Source organism: Komagataella phaffii, chromosome 3 (assembly GCF_000027005.1).
Source record: "Komagataella phaffii GS115 chromosome 3, complete sequence".
Classification (NCBI taxonomy): Eukaryota; Fungi; Ascomycota; class Pichiomycetes; order Pichiales; family Pichiaceae; genus Komagataella; species Komagataella phaffii.
The window spans coordinates 2,070,843-2,087,933 of NC_012965.1; the positions used below are offsets into that span (position 1 = coordinate 2,070,843).

A 17,091-nucleotide genomic window follows, 5' to 3' on the forward strand; every position below is an offset into this window, starting at 1 on the left:
ACCGAGCAAACTACTCTGAACATTTGTTCACCACGGAAGTTTCCTAAAGGGGAAGTACAATCTTGGGGAAACGCGAATGTTCCACCAGCTAGTCAGCACTTGAACCAATAAAATAATGTATTTTCCGAGAGTCGAAACCATCACCTCAGATATTTCTTTATTGCTACGAACTTTCTCGGCTTCACAGATTTGAAACCGATGCTCCTTGGTTCTCTCCCTAACGAGTTTCAATTCTGATCGTATTTTTCTCTTTACTGACAATTTAGATCCTGAAATGGCAGAAATATTAGACGCAGAGTTTCAGAAGTTAACCAACAAGCTAATTAGCTTACAATTTCCCAAAGCTCAGGTTTTCAGGCTTCCAGCCTTCACTGCTCCTCCAGATTCTCCTTTCAGTCCTGATCAGTTGGTACTTAACAAAATCTACTTTTTTGTTTTGAATGGAGAGTTTCCATTGGTGTTTGCCCTCTCGTATTTCATCTTGGTTCATGTGTGTAACAGTTTCATTCGAAAAAGACAGCTTAGGCTTGCAAATTCGAAGGGTAATTTTGAAGGATCAAAACTGCCTGCTGCTCCTTTCTTCTTTACTAAAGGTTGTTTGTTTCGAAACTTTGTGCTACTGCACAATATTTTCTTATGTATTTACTCAGTATGGACATTTATTGGAATGTCTACGACAATTCATGAAATATCCAACCAAGTTCTACCCAGTTTGTTTGCTTCATCTTATTCTCAGAATTTGGAGGGTAAACATGTGTTTCAGTTCGAGTTCCCTAAATCAGAGTTGTTTTGGCAATCCATATGTGATTTGGATAATGGGATATGGTTTAACAACAAACAACAAAATCTAAAAGGCCTCTCATTCTACAGTTTTTGGTTTTACATCTCAAAGTTTTATGAAATTGTTGATACCTTCATCATCCTACTAAAAGGAAGGCCTTCCTCCCTGTTGCAAAGCTACCATCATGCAGGTGCTATGATCAGCATGTGGGCGGGCGTTAGGTTTGCTTCACCTCCAATTTGGATTTTTGTGGTGTTCAATTCGTTCATTCACTCTGTTATGTATTTCTATTTCACGTTGTCGTGCCTGAAAGTTCGTGTACCCAAAGCATTAAAGCAGCTATTAACGACTATGCAGATTATCCAGTTTGTTGCAGGAGGGTCTCTGGCAACATTTCACCTTTTTATTAACTATTACGATATGGTTGATGGTATTTTCAAACCATGCATTCCAAATGCCGACAAAGCAATGGCCCTTTTTATCAACGTCGCCTACTTGACCCCTCTCACCATGCTTTTTGCTGTTTTTTGGATTGAAAGTTACGCACGCAAGAAGAGTACCGTTTTCAAGAAGGATCAGTAGGTTAAGGGCATAACTTATCGAACTTTTTTGCATATATAGAGATATAGACTAGACTAGCCTCGAAATCACTTCCATATATAGTGACGTCACAATTATGTCAGGCACACGCGCATCCTCCGGTCTCCAAATTCGTCCTTGGAATGTTTGATTGATTACATTGTGAATATCAGATTTTGAGTATACTCTCAAAACACTGAAATTAAGTCTAGGTTTGCCTCTTTTAAAATTTCCAATGCATAAATGCCTTCCTCTAAGCAGTATTTACCTTTAAATGATCGGTCCTGGAGAATTGAGGCGCGTTCAACTGTTGAACCTTCTACTGAACCGGTTGGACAACGTTCGGATGAAATGCAAATGGAAACACAAGCAATTGAGCTAACTAGTCTAGACTCCGCTCAGCTATCTAGAGTTTCGGTTCACAAGACCTCTCAACTGGAAGAAGATGATTTTGACTCTGTGCTGAACGATACGGACCCCGAAGAACGACTACTAACTCAAGACCCAGTAAACGGTAACATGTCTACAAATGGGGGTTCAAATTTTAACGAGAATTTGCTTGAGTCCAGAGGCAAGCTCAAAGGACAGTTACTGCTCTATTTCACCTCATTCCTGGTGAGTTTGGGTGTTTTTCTCTTTGGCTATGATCAAGGTGTCATGAGCGGCATTATAACAGGAAAATATTTCAAACAGCAGTTTAATAACCCTTCAAGTGCGATGATAGGAACAACTGTTGCCATTCTCGAGATCGGTGCTTTTTTTTCTTCTTTGACTGTTGGAAGAGTGGGCGATATCATTGGCAGAAGGCGAACTATTCGATATGGAGCGTTTATATTTGTCGTCGGAGGATTACTGCAAACTGCCGCCTCCAATCTAAAAGTCCTCATAGCTGGGAGAATTATTTCTGGTATTGGAGTTGGCTTATTATCAACCATAGTTCCCATGTACCAAGCCGAGATATCTCCTTCCCACAACAGAGGCAAACTGGCATGTGCTCAGTTCACAGGAAACATATTCGGCTACGCGTCGTCTATTTGGGTCGATTACGGTTGCTCATTCATTGAAAACAATCTTTCGTGGAGAATTCCTCTTTTCATCCAGTGTGTTATTGGATCTTTACTTGCGGGTGGCTCATACATTATTGTAGAAACCCCAAGATGGCTTCTACATAAAGATCGAGACATAGAGGGCTTAGTTGTGATTGCTGATCTCTATACTAATGGTGAGACAGATCATCATCGTGCACGAAAGGAATTTGATTCTATCAAATCCAGTATACTCGAAGCACGGGCAATAGGAGAGAAACGTTACATTGATTTGTTCACCGTTTACCCTAAAAGGTTATTTATGGCAACTAGTGCTTTAGCTTTTGCACAATTCAATGGTATCAACATTATTTCATACTATGCTCCTTTAGTCTTTGAACAGGCAGGTTGGATTGGAAGAGAGGCTGTTTTAATGACTGGACTCAATGCCATAATTTATATTCTGAGTACACTTCCCCCTTGGTTATTGATTGATCGCTGGGGAAGAAAGCCAATATTGATTTGTGGAGGAATAACCATGGGCCTTTCGATGCTTCTTGTCTCAATATTTATGGGCCTTAATCTGAAGAACACCCCTCAGTTGGTTGTAATATTTATTATCACAGCTAATTCATCATTTGCTTATAGCTGGGGTCCCATTCCTTGGCTCTTTCCAAGTGAAATATTACCGCTAACATTCAGGTCTAAGGGTGCTTCTTTAGCCACCGCTACGAATTGGCTGGCAAATTTCATTGTAGGAGAATTTTCTCCTATTCTGTTAGAGAAAATTACTTGGAGAGTTTATCTGATACACGCTACCTTTTGCTTCACATCTGCACTGGTTGCTTACCTTGTATATCCAGAAACTCGAGGCGTAGATTTAGAGGATATGGATAGATTGTTTGATGAAAAACGAAAGTAGTTACCAAGCTATTTGAGACTCCCTATTGACGAGTTAAAAAAGAGTCATCACTACACGTATATATATCTATTATGTCACATTGTCTCAAAATGAATCCAATCCAAAAAAGTGTCAGAAGGTAAATGCTTCTGCCTGAACCCTTTGATAATATTCACCATCCTTTCGAACGGTTCATTCTTATTAGAAGATAGCAGCTCTGTTAGGCTTTTGATGTAGGCTTGTTTCTCCTCTCCACTTTTACCTACTACAGCTTTTGCCAAATCTATGATTATATCAGTCTCTGAAATCACAAATAATGAAAATTATTTGCATCTTGTTAGTATACTCTTTAATAATGAGAGGCCTAATTGTAAACTTACCATTGACAGACGTTTGCGAAAAGTGCTGTAACAAGCAATCTGGATCACTACAAATACCGTTCAATACCTCATAAAGACAAAATTCTTTCATAGCATTAGTTTTACTGTTCCAAGTTAGAGAAGAAATCTGTCGATCGTCAAAACTGGGACTGAATCTGTAGGACTTGAAACAAATCAAGGGAGAATTATAAGGTTCAAACCTCCCTATTAAGGATTTTGCAGTAGAACGAGTGGTCATTATAGGGCAGTTGGTGTCTTCCTCTTCTCTTGTACCCATAGATACAAGCTGATCACCAACAATGTGTTCACTGTGTTCATATGCAGTTGCTGAGTCTTCAGTTTCCGCTCTCTCAAGTGGAAACTCCTGTAACTGGTAATGATCGGCTGAGTTCAGCAGCTGAGAGTTGAGTTCATAACCAGGTGGAGGATTTGGTTTTGCTTTCATGTCATCAATGATCAACCTGTTAATGCCGCCACAATCGTTCCTGTAAGATTGCTCTTTAAAAAGCTCTTTCAAATCCCTTTGCTGTTTGGCCATTATTTCAGTGACATGAGTCAACAGTTTCAGTTTTGTATTCAAACTCTTCATCCTCAGGTTCAATTCTCGTTCTAAATTTTCGATTTGGATTTGATCATTCTCTGTCTCTATTTGATACTTGTTGAGCAGTTTGGAAGTTTTCAGTATTCTGTCTTGAAGCAGGGCTATTTTAGAAACTTGAAATTCCTTTTCTGGCTGAATGAAAGTATTCTGGGTCCTAAGTTTGCTTGTTGGCTTTTCTTCACTGTGGGAGCTTGGGGATTTCCTATTCTCCAAGGACTCAATGTATTTTCGCAGTTCTTCCATTTTTTGTTCTTTTTCTACTAATTCTTGCTTGAGTCTAGACTCTTCTTCTTTTCTTGTGTTTTTCTGAGCTACCCAATCTGCATTCTCTTCCCACATGGGATCAAAATCATCGTCTGAAAGCTCTATTACTAAGTCTTTAATCCAGTTATCATTTCCAAAAGGCGCAGACCGGAATTTCTTACTAGTATCACTTATATCTTGTCTGAGAATCCTTTTTTTGGAAGCTTTTGATTTTGTGAGAGGCAAATTTGCCAGTTTGAAGGTTTCTATAAGAAATTCCTCATTGATATTGCTTTGCTGCAGAATATCTGAGAAGTCGTAACCCAAACGAGATAGATCTCTAGCAGATTCACACGCATTATGTGCAGTAATTACAGATGAACTAAATTTTTTAGAGCTGGAAGTTTCATCTGGCATTAACTACCGCTGTTCAAAGTATTCTATAATTCTTACTCTAGATGGTGGGAAAAAAATGGAAAGATGTTAGATGTCTGATGTAACATTATATAGGATTAATTAATGTACTAACTAAAAACATCGTCTGTCTTTATGTCCAAGTAGTCCTCTTCAATATTGGTAAATTCAATAAAGTGAATCGGACGATGCAGCTCATGATAAAAGGGTAATGGGGTATCTAGTTTCAAAGTATATTCCATACTGCTAGTCCAAGCATTCCCATTAAAGGCGAAGTTCCAAAGATTGGTACTTGGCACTAGAAAGAAGCCCTTAATACGATCCGTAAGCAAAACTGAGGATTTCTCTCCAAATTGCGGCATGTATCCTTGAGGATTTATTGAAACCGTGTCTTGATTTTTTAATCCCCAATCGAGACCCTCTGAAGTTAAAGAGTAAGCCGATAATGATATTGATCCGGGAGTGAAAGCTGCGACTAAAGTGACTGTTGAATCCAAGTTCCAACCAGAATACTCTGAGCTGAAACGTGCATGCTCAGTAACATCAGCAGCAGACAAATAATCCGAGTCAGTGGACTGTGTGTGTATCCACCCTAAGGGTTCTAGGCCTTCCAAATACTCACAGGTTGCAGGCAATTTCGCCATTGAAACGGATATGTTAGATCCCAGTTGAGGTACCAAAACAAGGCAATGGATCTCTTTAACCTGGGAATTATCGGCTGGTGACTTGCCAAACATGAATCCTGCAGTTTTGGTACGTAGATCAGAAATAAGAGCAAACTTCTTAAGTAGATTATTAGGCAATACAAAAGTGATCTTGGATTCAGAGACTTCGTCTGTCAGAACATAAATGTTTCTTGTTCTAAGATAGATGTTAGCCGCAGATATTGCCCTACTTCGCCACTCTGAACTTGAAGAAAACTGTTGCTGCTCATAGTTAGTAGTTGTAACGGTAACTATTTCTTCTCCGTGTACATTTCTTGTAGTAGTTTTCATCGCAGTGAATTGTTGACTCGAACTGACATTTTTCAATTCATTCTGCTCAATTTCAGCGATTTGCTGCCTCTTCAGTGATGGAGCTTTTACATCTTGACCAAGAATAAGGTCCCGTATCTCAACCTGTGTAAGAGATGATACGTTGATATTGTACTTTTTGCTATAGTCGTTGAGGATCAAATCCCTTAATTGTGTCTCAACCTCCATCCACTGTGTATCGGTAAGAGTTGGCCAAAGATGGTGATCCTTGACCATCACTTTGCTGTCTGGTTGCAGTATACGTTTTGTTTTGACTTTGTCAATCCCCAAAGCCCTTAGCAAAAGCACTAAACGAGAAAAGGCGGTGAATGATGATATGCTCTTCAACCAGTCGTCATAGATATTGAACAATACCATTTGTGGTTCCCTTGCTTTCAGGACAACATCAGAGATTTTATCGACGTGCATGGATGCATCAAACGGAAGCTTGAGCTCAGTTTGACGAATTGAAATATTTGGATAGTCTAGCATGTGAACTTCAAGTGGATCGGACATATTCTTACGCGTGATTATGAGCTGTTTTGGTTGTTCTTCGGTGGGCAATGATCTTATCAAAGCGGCAACTTCCTCAGCAGATTTCCACTTAGCTAGTTGATTAAGTCGTTTCTGACCAGCCCAAACCGATGTATGAATAATCTTCAAAAAAAGTTGGCCGGTCTTGGGATTTAAAATAAATAACGCTCCATTAATGGGCTTGGTAGTCACATTTCCTTCAAAAGTTTGATGTACATTCACTCGATAAACATTTGAATCATCCACAAACAGCTGAGCTTCATTATCGAAGAGCTCTGCATAGTTGTTTGAATTCAATAAGGATTCTTGCGCTTGTGACTGATATAGTTGTAAACCTTTTCTAATACGTTCACGTAAAACATACAGCGCCGGGTTTGACTTCATGATACTCTTCATGGCATTTTGCATAAGTGGTTTCATTCCAGGAAACCAAGTGCCGTACATATCATACATGTTGTAGGCAAGATCAATACCAACCATCAATCCAGTCGGAGCTGGGTATGAGCTGGTATTATCAGATGTGTAATCTAAAAACTTGGCCCTGGTATACCGAGAAATATCGTGGGAATCATAGTCACCGTAGCGTAATTGGACATCTATCCAGTATTTACTGGACGAGGATGCATCAAAGTTATCTCTCTGATCATGAAGAAGAGATGGCTTGGACATTTTCCATGGATAAGTACTTGCCAACGTAATGTCAGCGCATGAGGAGTTCATCTTGTAAGACTTACGAGGATGTATTTGTTCTTTAGTAACAGTGTCAATCTGGAGTATATCCGACTCATTATCCAAAGCCTGAGAAACATCTACTACTAAACTTTCATGAATCTTCTGCCATAAATGTGCCCGGAAAATTTGGATAAGGGATATTTTAAGGGTGGGAATTTTACCATGCAAGAAAATTCCAGTAAGATCTAGCTGAACTAGGAACCCAACATAAACATTTGCTCGGTTGATAGTTGGAGACCACCATAGAGTGAAGCGACGGTTTGGTATCTGACTTAATCCTGACCTTTGCGCATTAGTTAATTTTTTGAACTTCAAGGAATCTTCAAACCCCGAAGCTTTCTCCCAAAAAAGTCCCTCCCAAGAATCAAACCCTGTTCCTTTGAACAACGTGTGCTCTAAAATAGTTTCAATACCACCCAGAGCTTGTATAACGTCTGTTCGGTAAGCATTCAGGTTCCATAGTTTACCGTCGTGATGGTTGCTGGTCCACCAAAAAGGATTGAATCTAGTTAAGCTGTACTTTTTGAATTCTCTTCTAATTCTATGCCCTTTATCATAGGCCAAAGTATGCCTGTCTCTTTGGAATAGCGTGCTTATTCGTGGCAGACCTCTATCCCAGCTATCTTCCATATCTTCAAAAGCCAACCGACGGTTTTGTTGTATAGCTTCTTGTCTCTTAATGGTGTACTCTGCCCAGACCCTTTGTGAGTCCAAAAACTCATTCTCCCAAGTGGTTATATATCGAAAAACGGTTGGTATCAATCTCTCATCACTGCTACCCATTCCAGAACGGAAATGAGTTATGCCAACATCTGTTTGCTTTGACCATTTGAGATCAGAAGCAGGAATCAGAATATGAGATGCACTCAACATTCCGAGACCGCCTAATTCCTTAGGAGTGTAAAACACAGCAGGTGGAAACCTAGATGGCATCTTCGAATTGAGACCTAGTTTGATTCTAGTTTGAATCTTGGTTTCGCATTTAACAAGTACATCGAGCAGTGAGTCAGTGGCGACAGTTGCCTCTCTATAGTAGGCAAATAAAGAGATCAAAGCCGTGTTCCATTTTGATGCTATCTTCGTAAATGTGGTTGATCCAGACGACATCAATATTTGGCGGATACGACTATTGAAGTTTGAAACTGCTTCCTCGGTCACTTGTAGATAGGCCCTGGCAGTTCTCTCCTTTGTCTCATTATCAATGAGATCCCATACGCCTTCCTGGGTATAAGTTTCAATGTTTGCTCTGCATTTTGGTAAAATTCTAACTTCAAATCCAGACATTGAGAACAATAGATTAGGATTGTCCACACTGTAAACTGAGCCAAAAGAGTCATCCCAACTTATTGAAGTCAAACAAGATGGCAACCGGCTACTGATTTCCCAAAAAACTGCTCTGCCCAAACTAACATCGTGCCTCATCAACCTCATACGGGAATCTCTGGGCCAGCAACGTCTATTTGGATAACCAATTGCCTGCTCAAAGTTAGGATCAGGGTTTTCAGACAAAAATTCATGTATGAGCTCGTTTGTTTCATCCCTTGAAAAGCGAAAAAATATATGGACCCTGTCAACATTACGAGAATACAGTTTAAGAGGAGAGCTATTCTGAATTTCTCTGCTTTCAAATTGAAGAAATTCATTTGGATGATCAGAAGGGCCCGCCAGTTCGGCAGCTCTCTGTCCACCCAAAATGAGGAGATCAACCAATAGACCATAGTACTGCAAAATGAAGCTGGAAAATTGTAGACCTCTAACTAAACCTTGCTGATTAACGTGATTCATGTCCTTAAATGTGATGTTAACGTTATTTTTTGACGTCATATAGTCAGCAATATTCGAATCAACAATTAGCCTAAGTAACCTGTTCACAAACGTAAAATCCATTTTCTCTGTGAGTTTATTCAAGGATGTCTCCAACATCACATTACATTCGCCTTCTTTAGTGAGCCACACCTCATCGATATTGTTTATTCCCTGACACCACTTGTATACAAGAAGCGGAGGAACCTCAGAATCTGCTGGCTTAATCCAGTTAGGAAATAATCTTCTCCTATCAGCTTCAAACCACATATACTGATCTAAATAAGCATCAGTAATCTTTTCCAGTGGGTCAACTTCATAAACTGGGACAAGATGAGTATAGTGGTCCATCATATCTAGCTTAACTTCTTTGAACACTCGTTGTGTCAGCAAAAACTTCTTCACTCGAGCTAAACATTCATGAGGGTTATCATAAGCTTGTTCAATCAGAGCTAACTCTTCTCTTTGTGTAGAGTTGAGTCTACCTTGAGCTGAGTAAGACTCCTTTAAGTTCTCCAATGCCAAAACTAACAATTTGGTATCATGCTTATAGTTAATCGGGGGAAAAGGTATTGGAACAAACTTTCTAGACTCCAACCACTGAACCATGACGTTGAACATGGACACTGCTTCATCTGGGGAAACAAAGGGGCCACTCTTTTGAAACTTCTGCTGGCGTTCCTGTTCATTTTTCATCCAAAGTCTAGTCAGCCTACCAAGATTCTTTTTGGCTACAGCTTTGTCCACAGTTGCCCCACGTCGAATACGATCCCTATTAAAATGAGCTACTGATATCCAACCATCCGCCTTTGCTTTCACATAGCGCTGAATAATTCTTTCGATTGGCTCAGGTAAACCAGGAACTTTCCACGGGATATTAGCCTTCCAACACCTCCACGCCTCACTTAGATGTTGCAGTATTGTTTTGGACTTCTGTTGGCGGATTCCTTCAGGAATCATATCGAGGATATCATGCATGACAGATGCTCTGAGCTCTAAATCGTAGTATGAATCTACTCTTTGCTTGGTAATCGTTTTGGCAACACCTTTAGATTGTCTTCCTTCGAACTGACGAGCCAATAAATTTCCCAGCCATCGTTCTAGAAGAGGGATGATCCCTCTCATGAAGAATAGCCAAACACGCCATGCAGGTTGCCAGAAGCCACATCCTGGTCCTTTTCCAATGATTTTATTGAATCGATAATAAACGACATGTTTCAAATCTTTGCATGCCCTTATCTGATGCATAACCTTGTATTTATAACGGTATATTCCAGTCAACTGACCAAGATGGTTTAAAATATAGTATATTCCATCCGCCAACTGAAAAGCGTCAACATTACCAATCCTGTACTGTACATGAGCATCTACTATTAGTTTAGTAACTCTTAGTATCTCTCTCATCAAATGAAACGCATGTCCAAACCTTGACCTCTTCCTCTCCTTGGTACTCAAAGTTTTAGTCGGTTTCAAGTTGAAGTTGTAATCAAGATGAAGATACGTTAGCCCTTTTCTATGGATTAGAAGATTTAAAATGTTGAAGCCTTGGCGAACAACCTGGAGACCCGCTTCCACCCAATCAATGGATGTCTGTTGAAAGTACTTGGTGCTTTTAAGCGATTTGAGTAAAGCTATGTTTCTTGTCTTATTGGATTGGGTGGCTGAATGTAATTCGTTCTTGACGTTGTTTTTCAATAACTTCTGGTAAGAAATACGTACCTTTGCTGGGTAATCAGCTGGTGGGTGTTGCAGATACCAGCTCTTAACAAGCGGAACATCTTGCGCCCTAACTGTCTTGCCGCTGCGACGATTATATGGATACGGAGCCCACCAAAGCTGAATTGCATCTTTGGTTTCTTCCTGTTCGATATTTTCATCATTGAGTAAAAATGAAAAGTCCTGGGGTAACACAAAATCTGGGGCTAAGTCTTCACCAGTTTCCAGATCGAATACTTGCTTTTCAACTTCAACGCTCTCCAACAAGTTTGGAGAGATGGGTGAAAATAGCTCTGCAAAGTGGAAAGCGGGAAGATTTGGGTCATCAACTCTAGTATAGCAGAACATGGGATAAGAGTGTGCAGAAACATGAACTGACCGTGTGTATGAATTGAACAAGAAAGGAAAAGCTACTCTGTACTCGGTTCTTATAGGTTGCCGAAAAATTATTCTATCAACAGAGTTGAACTCGCTGAAATCTTCATCCTCTAAGTTAACCAAGTCTTTGTACAAGGGTTCAAACTTAGGCCCTCCAGGAATGGCTATGTTTAAAGCCTTTGCCGTGAAAAAGGATTCTCTATCAAAAAGATAATAGTAGTTCGGATTTATTATTTCTGAAAGTAATGACGTTGACAGTCTGTAAAGATTGTGCATCTGAGAAAGGTTTAACCTCCAAGTTCTATAGGAGTCACCATTCATTATTGCTGGATCATCTGCAAGAGGTCTAGAGCTGTCATAAAACCACTCAATGACGGCTTTGTCGTCGACTTCATCAAGATCTATTTGAATGCTGTCCAGTGGAGCGACACCCTGAATGTTTTCTCCCCAGTCTACGGGAGGTTCATCATCATCAAAGGGAGGAAATCTCATTCGTTTAAAATGTTTACGATCTCTTTTCTCTCGTCTCATCATTAGCCAAGTAGTGGCCCATTGTGAAGTGTAGATAGGCTCTACGACTCTTGGAATTTCGTTAACGAATGTGATAGCACCTGTTGTATGGTACAGAACTTTGACTTGTTTCGTTTCTTCCCAGGGTTGAGGCATGTTTTCTAGCAGCTTAAGAATCGCATGTGGCAAATATTTTAACGACCCCAGATAAGCCCTCTTATCCTTATCAAATCTCTTAGAGGAGAGGTCGCCATGGTCATTTATAATTTTCCTTAAATGTTCTGGAGGCATTTCAATTTTGGTAGGATGAACAAAGGCCTTTTTAGTGATCCCAGTAGTATTTGCATATCTTAACTTTTGCAGTTGCAGCCACCTCCGTTTTCTCCCATCTAAAACTCTGTTCTTTGAACCGGAGTCTTTCACTGGAACAGTAGAAGAGTTAGCAATGGATGGTCGAGAAGGAGGAGGAGGAGGTGGAGGACGCATGGACCGCATGGACTCACTTCCTGAAAACGGCCTATTACTTGAAATCTTTGGGCCCAATGGAGGAGGTGGCGGGGGAGGCCTTGTTTGCAATGATCTTTGCCTTTTGTTGCCTGGGGGTGGAGGAGGAGGGGAAATGGATCTTTTGTCATTTGATTGAGCCTGTTTTTTTTCCGTATTTGATAAGACAGAATGAGAAGAAAACGGAAAAGTTGGATTACTCATTCCTGTCAGCAATTATGAATGGTTTGAATTTTGAACGATTGGTCTTCTTACTTGAGTTCTGATTATCAGAGTTTATTTTTTTATACCAAGACCGCGATTTTCTGATTCCTCTCTAAGCGAAATAAGTTCACCGTTCCTCAGAAATGTATGATTTTCATGTTATTAACGTATACTATCTATCCAGTTTCAATCTTGCCTCTCTCGCAAGAGCCCGTGCCTCTTCTATTATATTAGAGTTTCCATAGCTAATATCGCTTGCCAATTTGTAAGTAAAAGACCAATTACCTTGCTGTGATTCGTATCTCGCAAGCCAAAGTTTGGCTTTAGATGTGTCTTCAGTCACTTCTTGGTTGTACTCTTCTTCGAAGCAAAGTTTCATGTAATTGTAGGTTGTTTTGATATCGTTCAGCACTTCATAGAGGGTTCCTATTTTGTACAATAATTGTGTGTCGACCACTGTGGAAATTTTGAGTGCCTTTTGGTAGCATTTAACTGATTCCTTTGTTTCACCCAGTTTTTCATAACAGTTCCCTATTGCCTGCCACATTCGTTTATCCAATGGCTTTAAAGAGCAGGCTCTCTGATAATAGTAAAGAGAGTAAAGGTGCATGTCTAGCACCTCATAAGCTTGACCAAGACCGTACCATGCCCTAAAGTCCTTGTTATTAGTATCTACTGCTCGTCGGTAACTCTCAATTGCAGCATGCGAGTTTTTTAATTCAACAAATTCATGACCCATCAATGTCCAGGCACTCAAGCAGTTCTTATTTAAAGTCAACGCCCTTTTATAGTACATTATCGCCTTCTCATGTTCAAATTTGAGAGAATAATAATTTGCAACGATACAGCAAGTCTCGGGCCTAAATTTATCAATCTTGCTCGCAAATTGAGCTAAAAATGATAGCTTTGAGTCTTTTTCCATCACATACAAAATGTTGGAATAAGTATCCAAGTCATCTAACCTTAGAGGGTCAGATAACAAGATTTGGTCAAATAAGATTTCAGCGTTGTTGTAATCTAGCATATTGTATGCGATAAGAGCCTTTTGTGCGTTCAAGTAACTAAAACACGGAAAGATAGCCGAAAGTGTGGCCAAATCACTGTTAATCTCTTCCGACGATTGAAAGAACACCTGATTCACTGTAAGCCTGAAGAAAAGCAGCATGATTTTATACTCAAAAGCGTTCTGCAATGCTTTATGAAACTTGCTCAGATATACAGTGGCTTCTGAAAAGCTTGTGAAACTGGATAAAAGTTCTAACCAGCAACTCCAGTTGAATGGATTCAATACCAGAGACTTGAATAATACTTCTTGACCTTTTGTGGAGTTCTTATTCTCCAGTAGAACTATACCATACAGACACAACAAATGCGAGTTACTGTTCAAATTGGGATGCTCCAGGGTTTCTAATTCTTTTACTATCACAGGGATGTTCTTGTTGCAATAGAAGTTATTGTTGGAGTTATTTTGGCCAAGTATACCATCACTTTCTTCCTCCTTCCTTTTGTCTCCACTTATGTACATAGAATAAAGCTTTATAAAGGTAGCTTTCCAACTATGGCAATCTTTCAAAACATGAGCGGCCCTATCGTATTCCTTGCAGTCGAAATAAGTCTTCGCTAGTTTTATCTTATTTGTCTCATGGTACGCAAGCAGCATCTCTTCTTCGTTGGAAGGGGAAGATGATTCCTTTCCAAGCTTTAATAAATGTGGCGCTTCCCTCACAACCATCAGTTGATCTTCTGTCGAAGGTTGTTGCATGCTATTAACTGCTTCTAGAAGCCTATAGGGACAAAGTGTTAGAGTCCGCTTATACAAGAGCACTCAGCTGACCACATACTTACCATTTTGAACCCTGATAGAAACTCAACTCTTCCAAAAGAATTGCATTTTGCCGAAGAATAGATGACAAATGAAAATATTGTTCGACATTCATTGAATCGGTGTAAATTATATTGCGATCAAAAGTAGTCCGTTTGTATTTTAAGAATGAAAGTGATCAAGCGCGCGCCGTGTCGACAATTGAAGACCCACCAAAGAAACTGTAATATAATTTACAAAAAGATTATCAATCTTCTACGAGCTACGTTTACTGATATTGAAGCTTATGATAAAAAAGATTTTTCGGACTCTGGTAGTAAACAATTGTCTGATAGTTATCTTAAATTTCGTTCGCTCTGAGTTACGATCTTTTCAAACATGATCGATCACAATCCAAGCCGCGATAGGATGATGTTGAAATTCTGTACTCTACCTAACCTTGTAGTACTAAATGGACCAACAGTATAATCAGTATGCAGACTCTATTAATGCTTCTTTTGCATCCGTGAAAGGATTGCTGTCAAAACTAGAGGAACTTGCTTCAAGTAACGGGGCCGAGATTGCTGATGCTACGCTTGTGGAGATGAATAGCGCTCAAAGGGTCATCGTTTTGGAGAACGTACAGTTGATACGAAAAAAAAATGAACTAAAGGGAGCCTACAACAAAATAGCAAACACATTGAGGGAAAAGATCAAAAACATAGATCAAATTAATAACCAACACTTACTACATTTGAACTCTGCTGGGTATAACAACGATAAACTATACAGCCACCGAAATGAACAACTCGAGAAATTAGAGAATCTACCTTCGGTAATTTTGAACGAGAAAAGGGATATGGAATGGCTAGACCAGCTCAACGTTTCCAGGCATGATTTGCTGGACCCAATGCAGACTGAGAAAGGAATTTTTACAATCGAGGATGCTGATATCCAAAGATTGCAAGAATCGTTGTACAAAGAGAAATTAAACAGGTTTCGTTTGAAACTCATTGATGAAAAAATTCTGCTCCGCCAGAGGTCTACCGTTTCAAGCGTTGAGATCAAATGGGATGATAGGCTGAGCCACTTGAATTCATTTATTGCGAAAAATGTTAAAGAAGTTCTGAACGAGATAGATGGTATTTCACGTGGCATGGATGATGACGACCTTGGATCTTCGGAAATTGACGAAGAGGAAGAGGAAGAGGAGGAGGAAGACGACGACGAAGAGGAAGAAGAAGATGAAGATGAAGAAGGAGAAGAAAAGGAACAGGAAAATGAACAACTCCAAATGGAAGAAGAAGTAGAGAGGAGAGGAGGAGGAGAAGAAGAAGAAGAAGAAGAAAACAAAAACGATCAGGATTTACATGAAGAGCCCGTAGATGGAGCAAAAAAGGACAACACGCAAAAGAAAAACCAAGCAGTAAACGAGTTGATGACTTCCAAGAATAGTAGGTCTTTACGATAGAGTTCAAATTGTAAGAGAAGACATCAAATTATTTAGCATAATAAGAGTAACTTGACCGAAGTCAGTGAGATTGAATACACAAGAGCAAACTATTTTAACATAAAAGGCCTTCCTCCACTTTTGGTTACAAGAAGTTCGATATCCTGATCCCAATCTACTTCAGAGGTTGAGCTGCGCAAAATCTGAAGAATTTCTGCGAGCTTTTTTTGAACCTGATAGTTTCCTGCTGCTTTTTGTTCAATGATTGAAACTATACTCAAAATGTCGTACTTGTATTTCTTAATCCTAGGGCTGATCAAATGAAGAATTTGGAGCCACAAGCCCAAGGTTTGCAGTAATAGAGAGATGTCTAGTGTTATGTATGGGTCATAGAGGATATTCAGAAACAAATTTTCGTGCAACGAAGAATAGTTTAAAATTATAGACACTTCCATCAAATCAACTAAAGGTATTAGTATTCTTGTCATGCAGTCCTTTAACAACCCCAAATTTCTCTCCTTTATTGCCATCATATATGGAATCAAATATCTAGCAACTAAATTGCTTCGTTGAGTTCTGTCTGAAATTTGTATCATTAAGTCGTAGGCAGCAATATTGATGGAGCTGTATTTTTCATCGAGGAAAAAAAGATAGGGTTTGATTGATTCTTTTATAGCACCAATGCGGCCGTTTTCTTTAGCTTTTCGGCCCATGGATAAATACTTGGAAAGCAATAAAACAGCTGTTCTCTTTAGTGTTAGGTCATTTGCATCTATTAGGTGAAGACACGATGCTATTATTAACCGACCATTTGTACACGATTGTTCAGGATAACAGTCCAATAGTTTATTCAATATTTCCAGTATGGGCTTTTCCTCTTGTACAAGAAAACTCTGAAATTGATCTAGTTGATAAGTTGATTGTCTATTAAAAATAATCTTGGACTTCTGGTTCAAGTCATCCAAAAGTGCGACTTTTAAAGATAAGTGACGCACCAGCAAGTTAGCAATTTGTGGCCTAGTGCATTTCAAAGCAACAAGGGAATTTAGAGAATTTATCTCAATGATTCGGTCGACTTGCTCCTCTGAAATTTGATGATTTTCATAAACGTAGTAGGCAAGGAGTCTATGGTAACAAGCCGGCTGATTATGATTCAAAAAAGTTAAAATCTGTGTCAATGATGGAATATCCTCTAGGGAAGACTGGCAAATTCTTGGTTTCTCATCTATCCAATCAACATTAAACTGTGTTTCCCAAACTGACATGACGGGAAAAGAGTCGTAAAAGATGTAAATATTCCCACCAATTCGCTACCATTTCAAGTTAAGAAAGTGGGGAAAACTCGAAAGATTATGAAATCTAGTCAAGATAATATATAAAGCAAATATTTATGGGCCTTAGGTAAGAAAAAAAAGATATGATATTACTTCAAAATACAAGACAGTCAAGAACTCCTTTCAGAAAGATCTAGTTATCTCTAGTCATTTTGATCTCCTTATGCTATACAAATTATTAGACGGAC

At 39.3% G+C, this 17,091-nt stretch overlaps 7 protein-coding genes across 7 annotated transcripts; 3 read left to right on the forward strand and 4 right to left on the reverse strand.

Moving 5' to 3' along the window:
- Window positions 1-274: 274 nt before the first annotated feature.
- On the forward strand, window positions 275-1,363 carry PAS_chr3_1250 (uncharacterized protein; the record flags this gene model as incomplete). The annotated part of the gene is made up of 1 exon (XM_002493273.1): window positions 275-1,363. One exon carries the CDS (start codon window positions 275-277, stop codon window positions 1,361-1,363), a length of 1,089 nt encoding a protein of 362 aa, XP_002493318.1.
- A 240-nt stretch (window positions 1,364-1,603) lies between these two features.
- Window positions 1,604-3,307, forward strand: PAS_chr3_1076 (Glycerol proton symporter of the plasma membrane; the record flags this gene model as incomplete). Its single annotated transcript, XM_002493274.1, has 1 exon — window positions 1,604-3,307. The coding sequence occupies one exon, from the start codon at window positions 1,604-1,606 to the stop codon at window positions 3,305-3,307; it is 1,704 nt and encodes a 567-aa protein (XP_002493319.1).
- Window positions 3,308-3,381: 74 nt separating this feature from the next.
- Window positions 3,382-4,927, reverse strand: PAS_chr3_1251 (uncharacterized protein; the record flags this gene model as incomplete). Its single annotated transcript, XM_002493275.1, has 2 exons — window positions 3,382-3,569; window positions 3,667-4,927. 2 exons carry the CDS (start codon window positions 4,925-4,927, stop codon window positions 3,382-3,384), a joined length of 1,449 nt encoding a protein of 482 aa, XP_002493320.1.
- A 107-nt stretch (window positions 4,928-5,034) lies between these two features.
- On the reverse strand, window positions 5,035-12,318 carry PAS_chr3_1077 (Component of the U4/U6-U5 snRNP complex, involved in the second catalytic step of splicing; the record flags this gene model as incomplete). The annotated part of the gene is made up of 1 exon (XM_002493276.1): window positions 5,035-12,318. The coding sequence occupies one exon, from the start codon at window positions 12,316-12,318 to the stop codon at window positions 5,035-5,037; it is 7,284 nt and encodes a 2,427-aa protein (XP_002493321.1).
- A 172-nt stretch (window positions 12,319-12,490) lies between these two features.
- Window positions 12,491-14,080, reverse strand: PAS_chr3_1078 (Subunit of the anaphase-promoting complex/cyclosome (APC/C); the record flags this gene model as incomplete). Its single annotated transcript, XM_002493277.1, has 1 exon — window positions 12,491-14,080. One exon carries the CDS (start codon window positions 14,078-14,080, stop codon window positions 12,491-12,493), a length of 1,590 nt encoding a protein of 529 aa, XP_002493322.1.
- Window positions 14,081-14,591: 511 nt separating this feature from the next.
- PAS_chr3_1079 (Hypothetical protein) lies at window positions 14,592-15,590 on the forward strand (the record flags this gene model as incomplete). The annotated part of the gene is made up of 1 exon (XM_002493278.1): window positions 14,592-15,590. One exon carries the CDS (start codon window positions 14,592-14,594, stop codon window positions 15,588-15,590), a length of 999 nt encoding a protein of 332 aa, XP_002493323.1.
- An 89-nt stretch (window positions 15,591-15,679) lies between these two features.
- Window positions 15,680-16,834, reverse strand: PAS_chr3_1080 (Hypothetical protein; the record flags this gene model as incomplete). The annotated part of the gene is made up of 1 exon (XM_002493279.1): window positions 15,680-16,834. The coding sequence occupies one exon, from the start codon at window positions 16,832-16,834 to the stop codon at window positions 15,680-15,682; it is 1,155 nt and encodes a 384-aa protein (XP_002493324.1).
- Window positions 16,835-17,091: the final 257 nt, after the last annotated feature.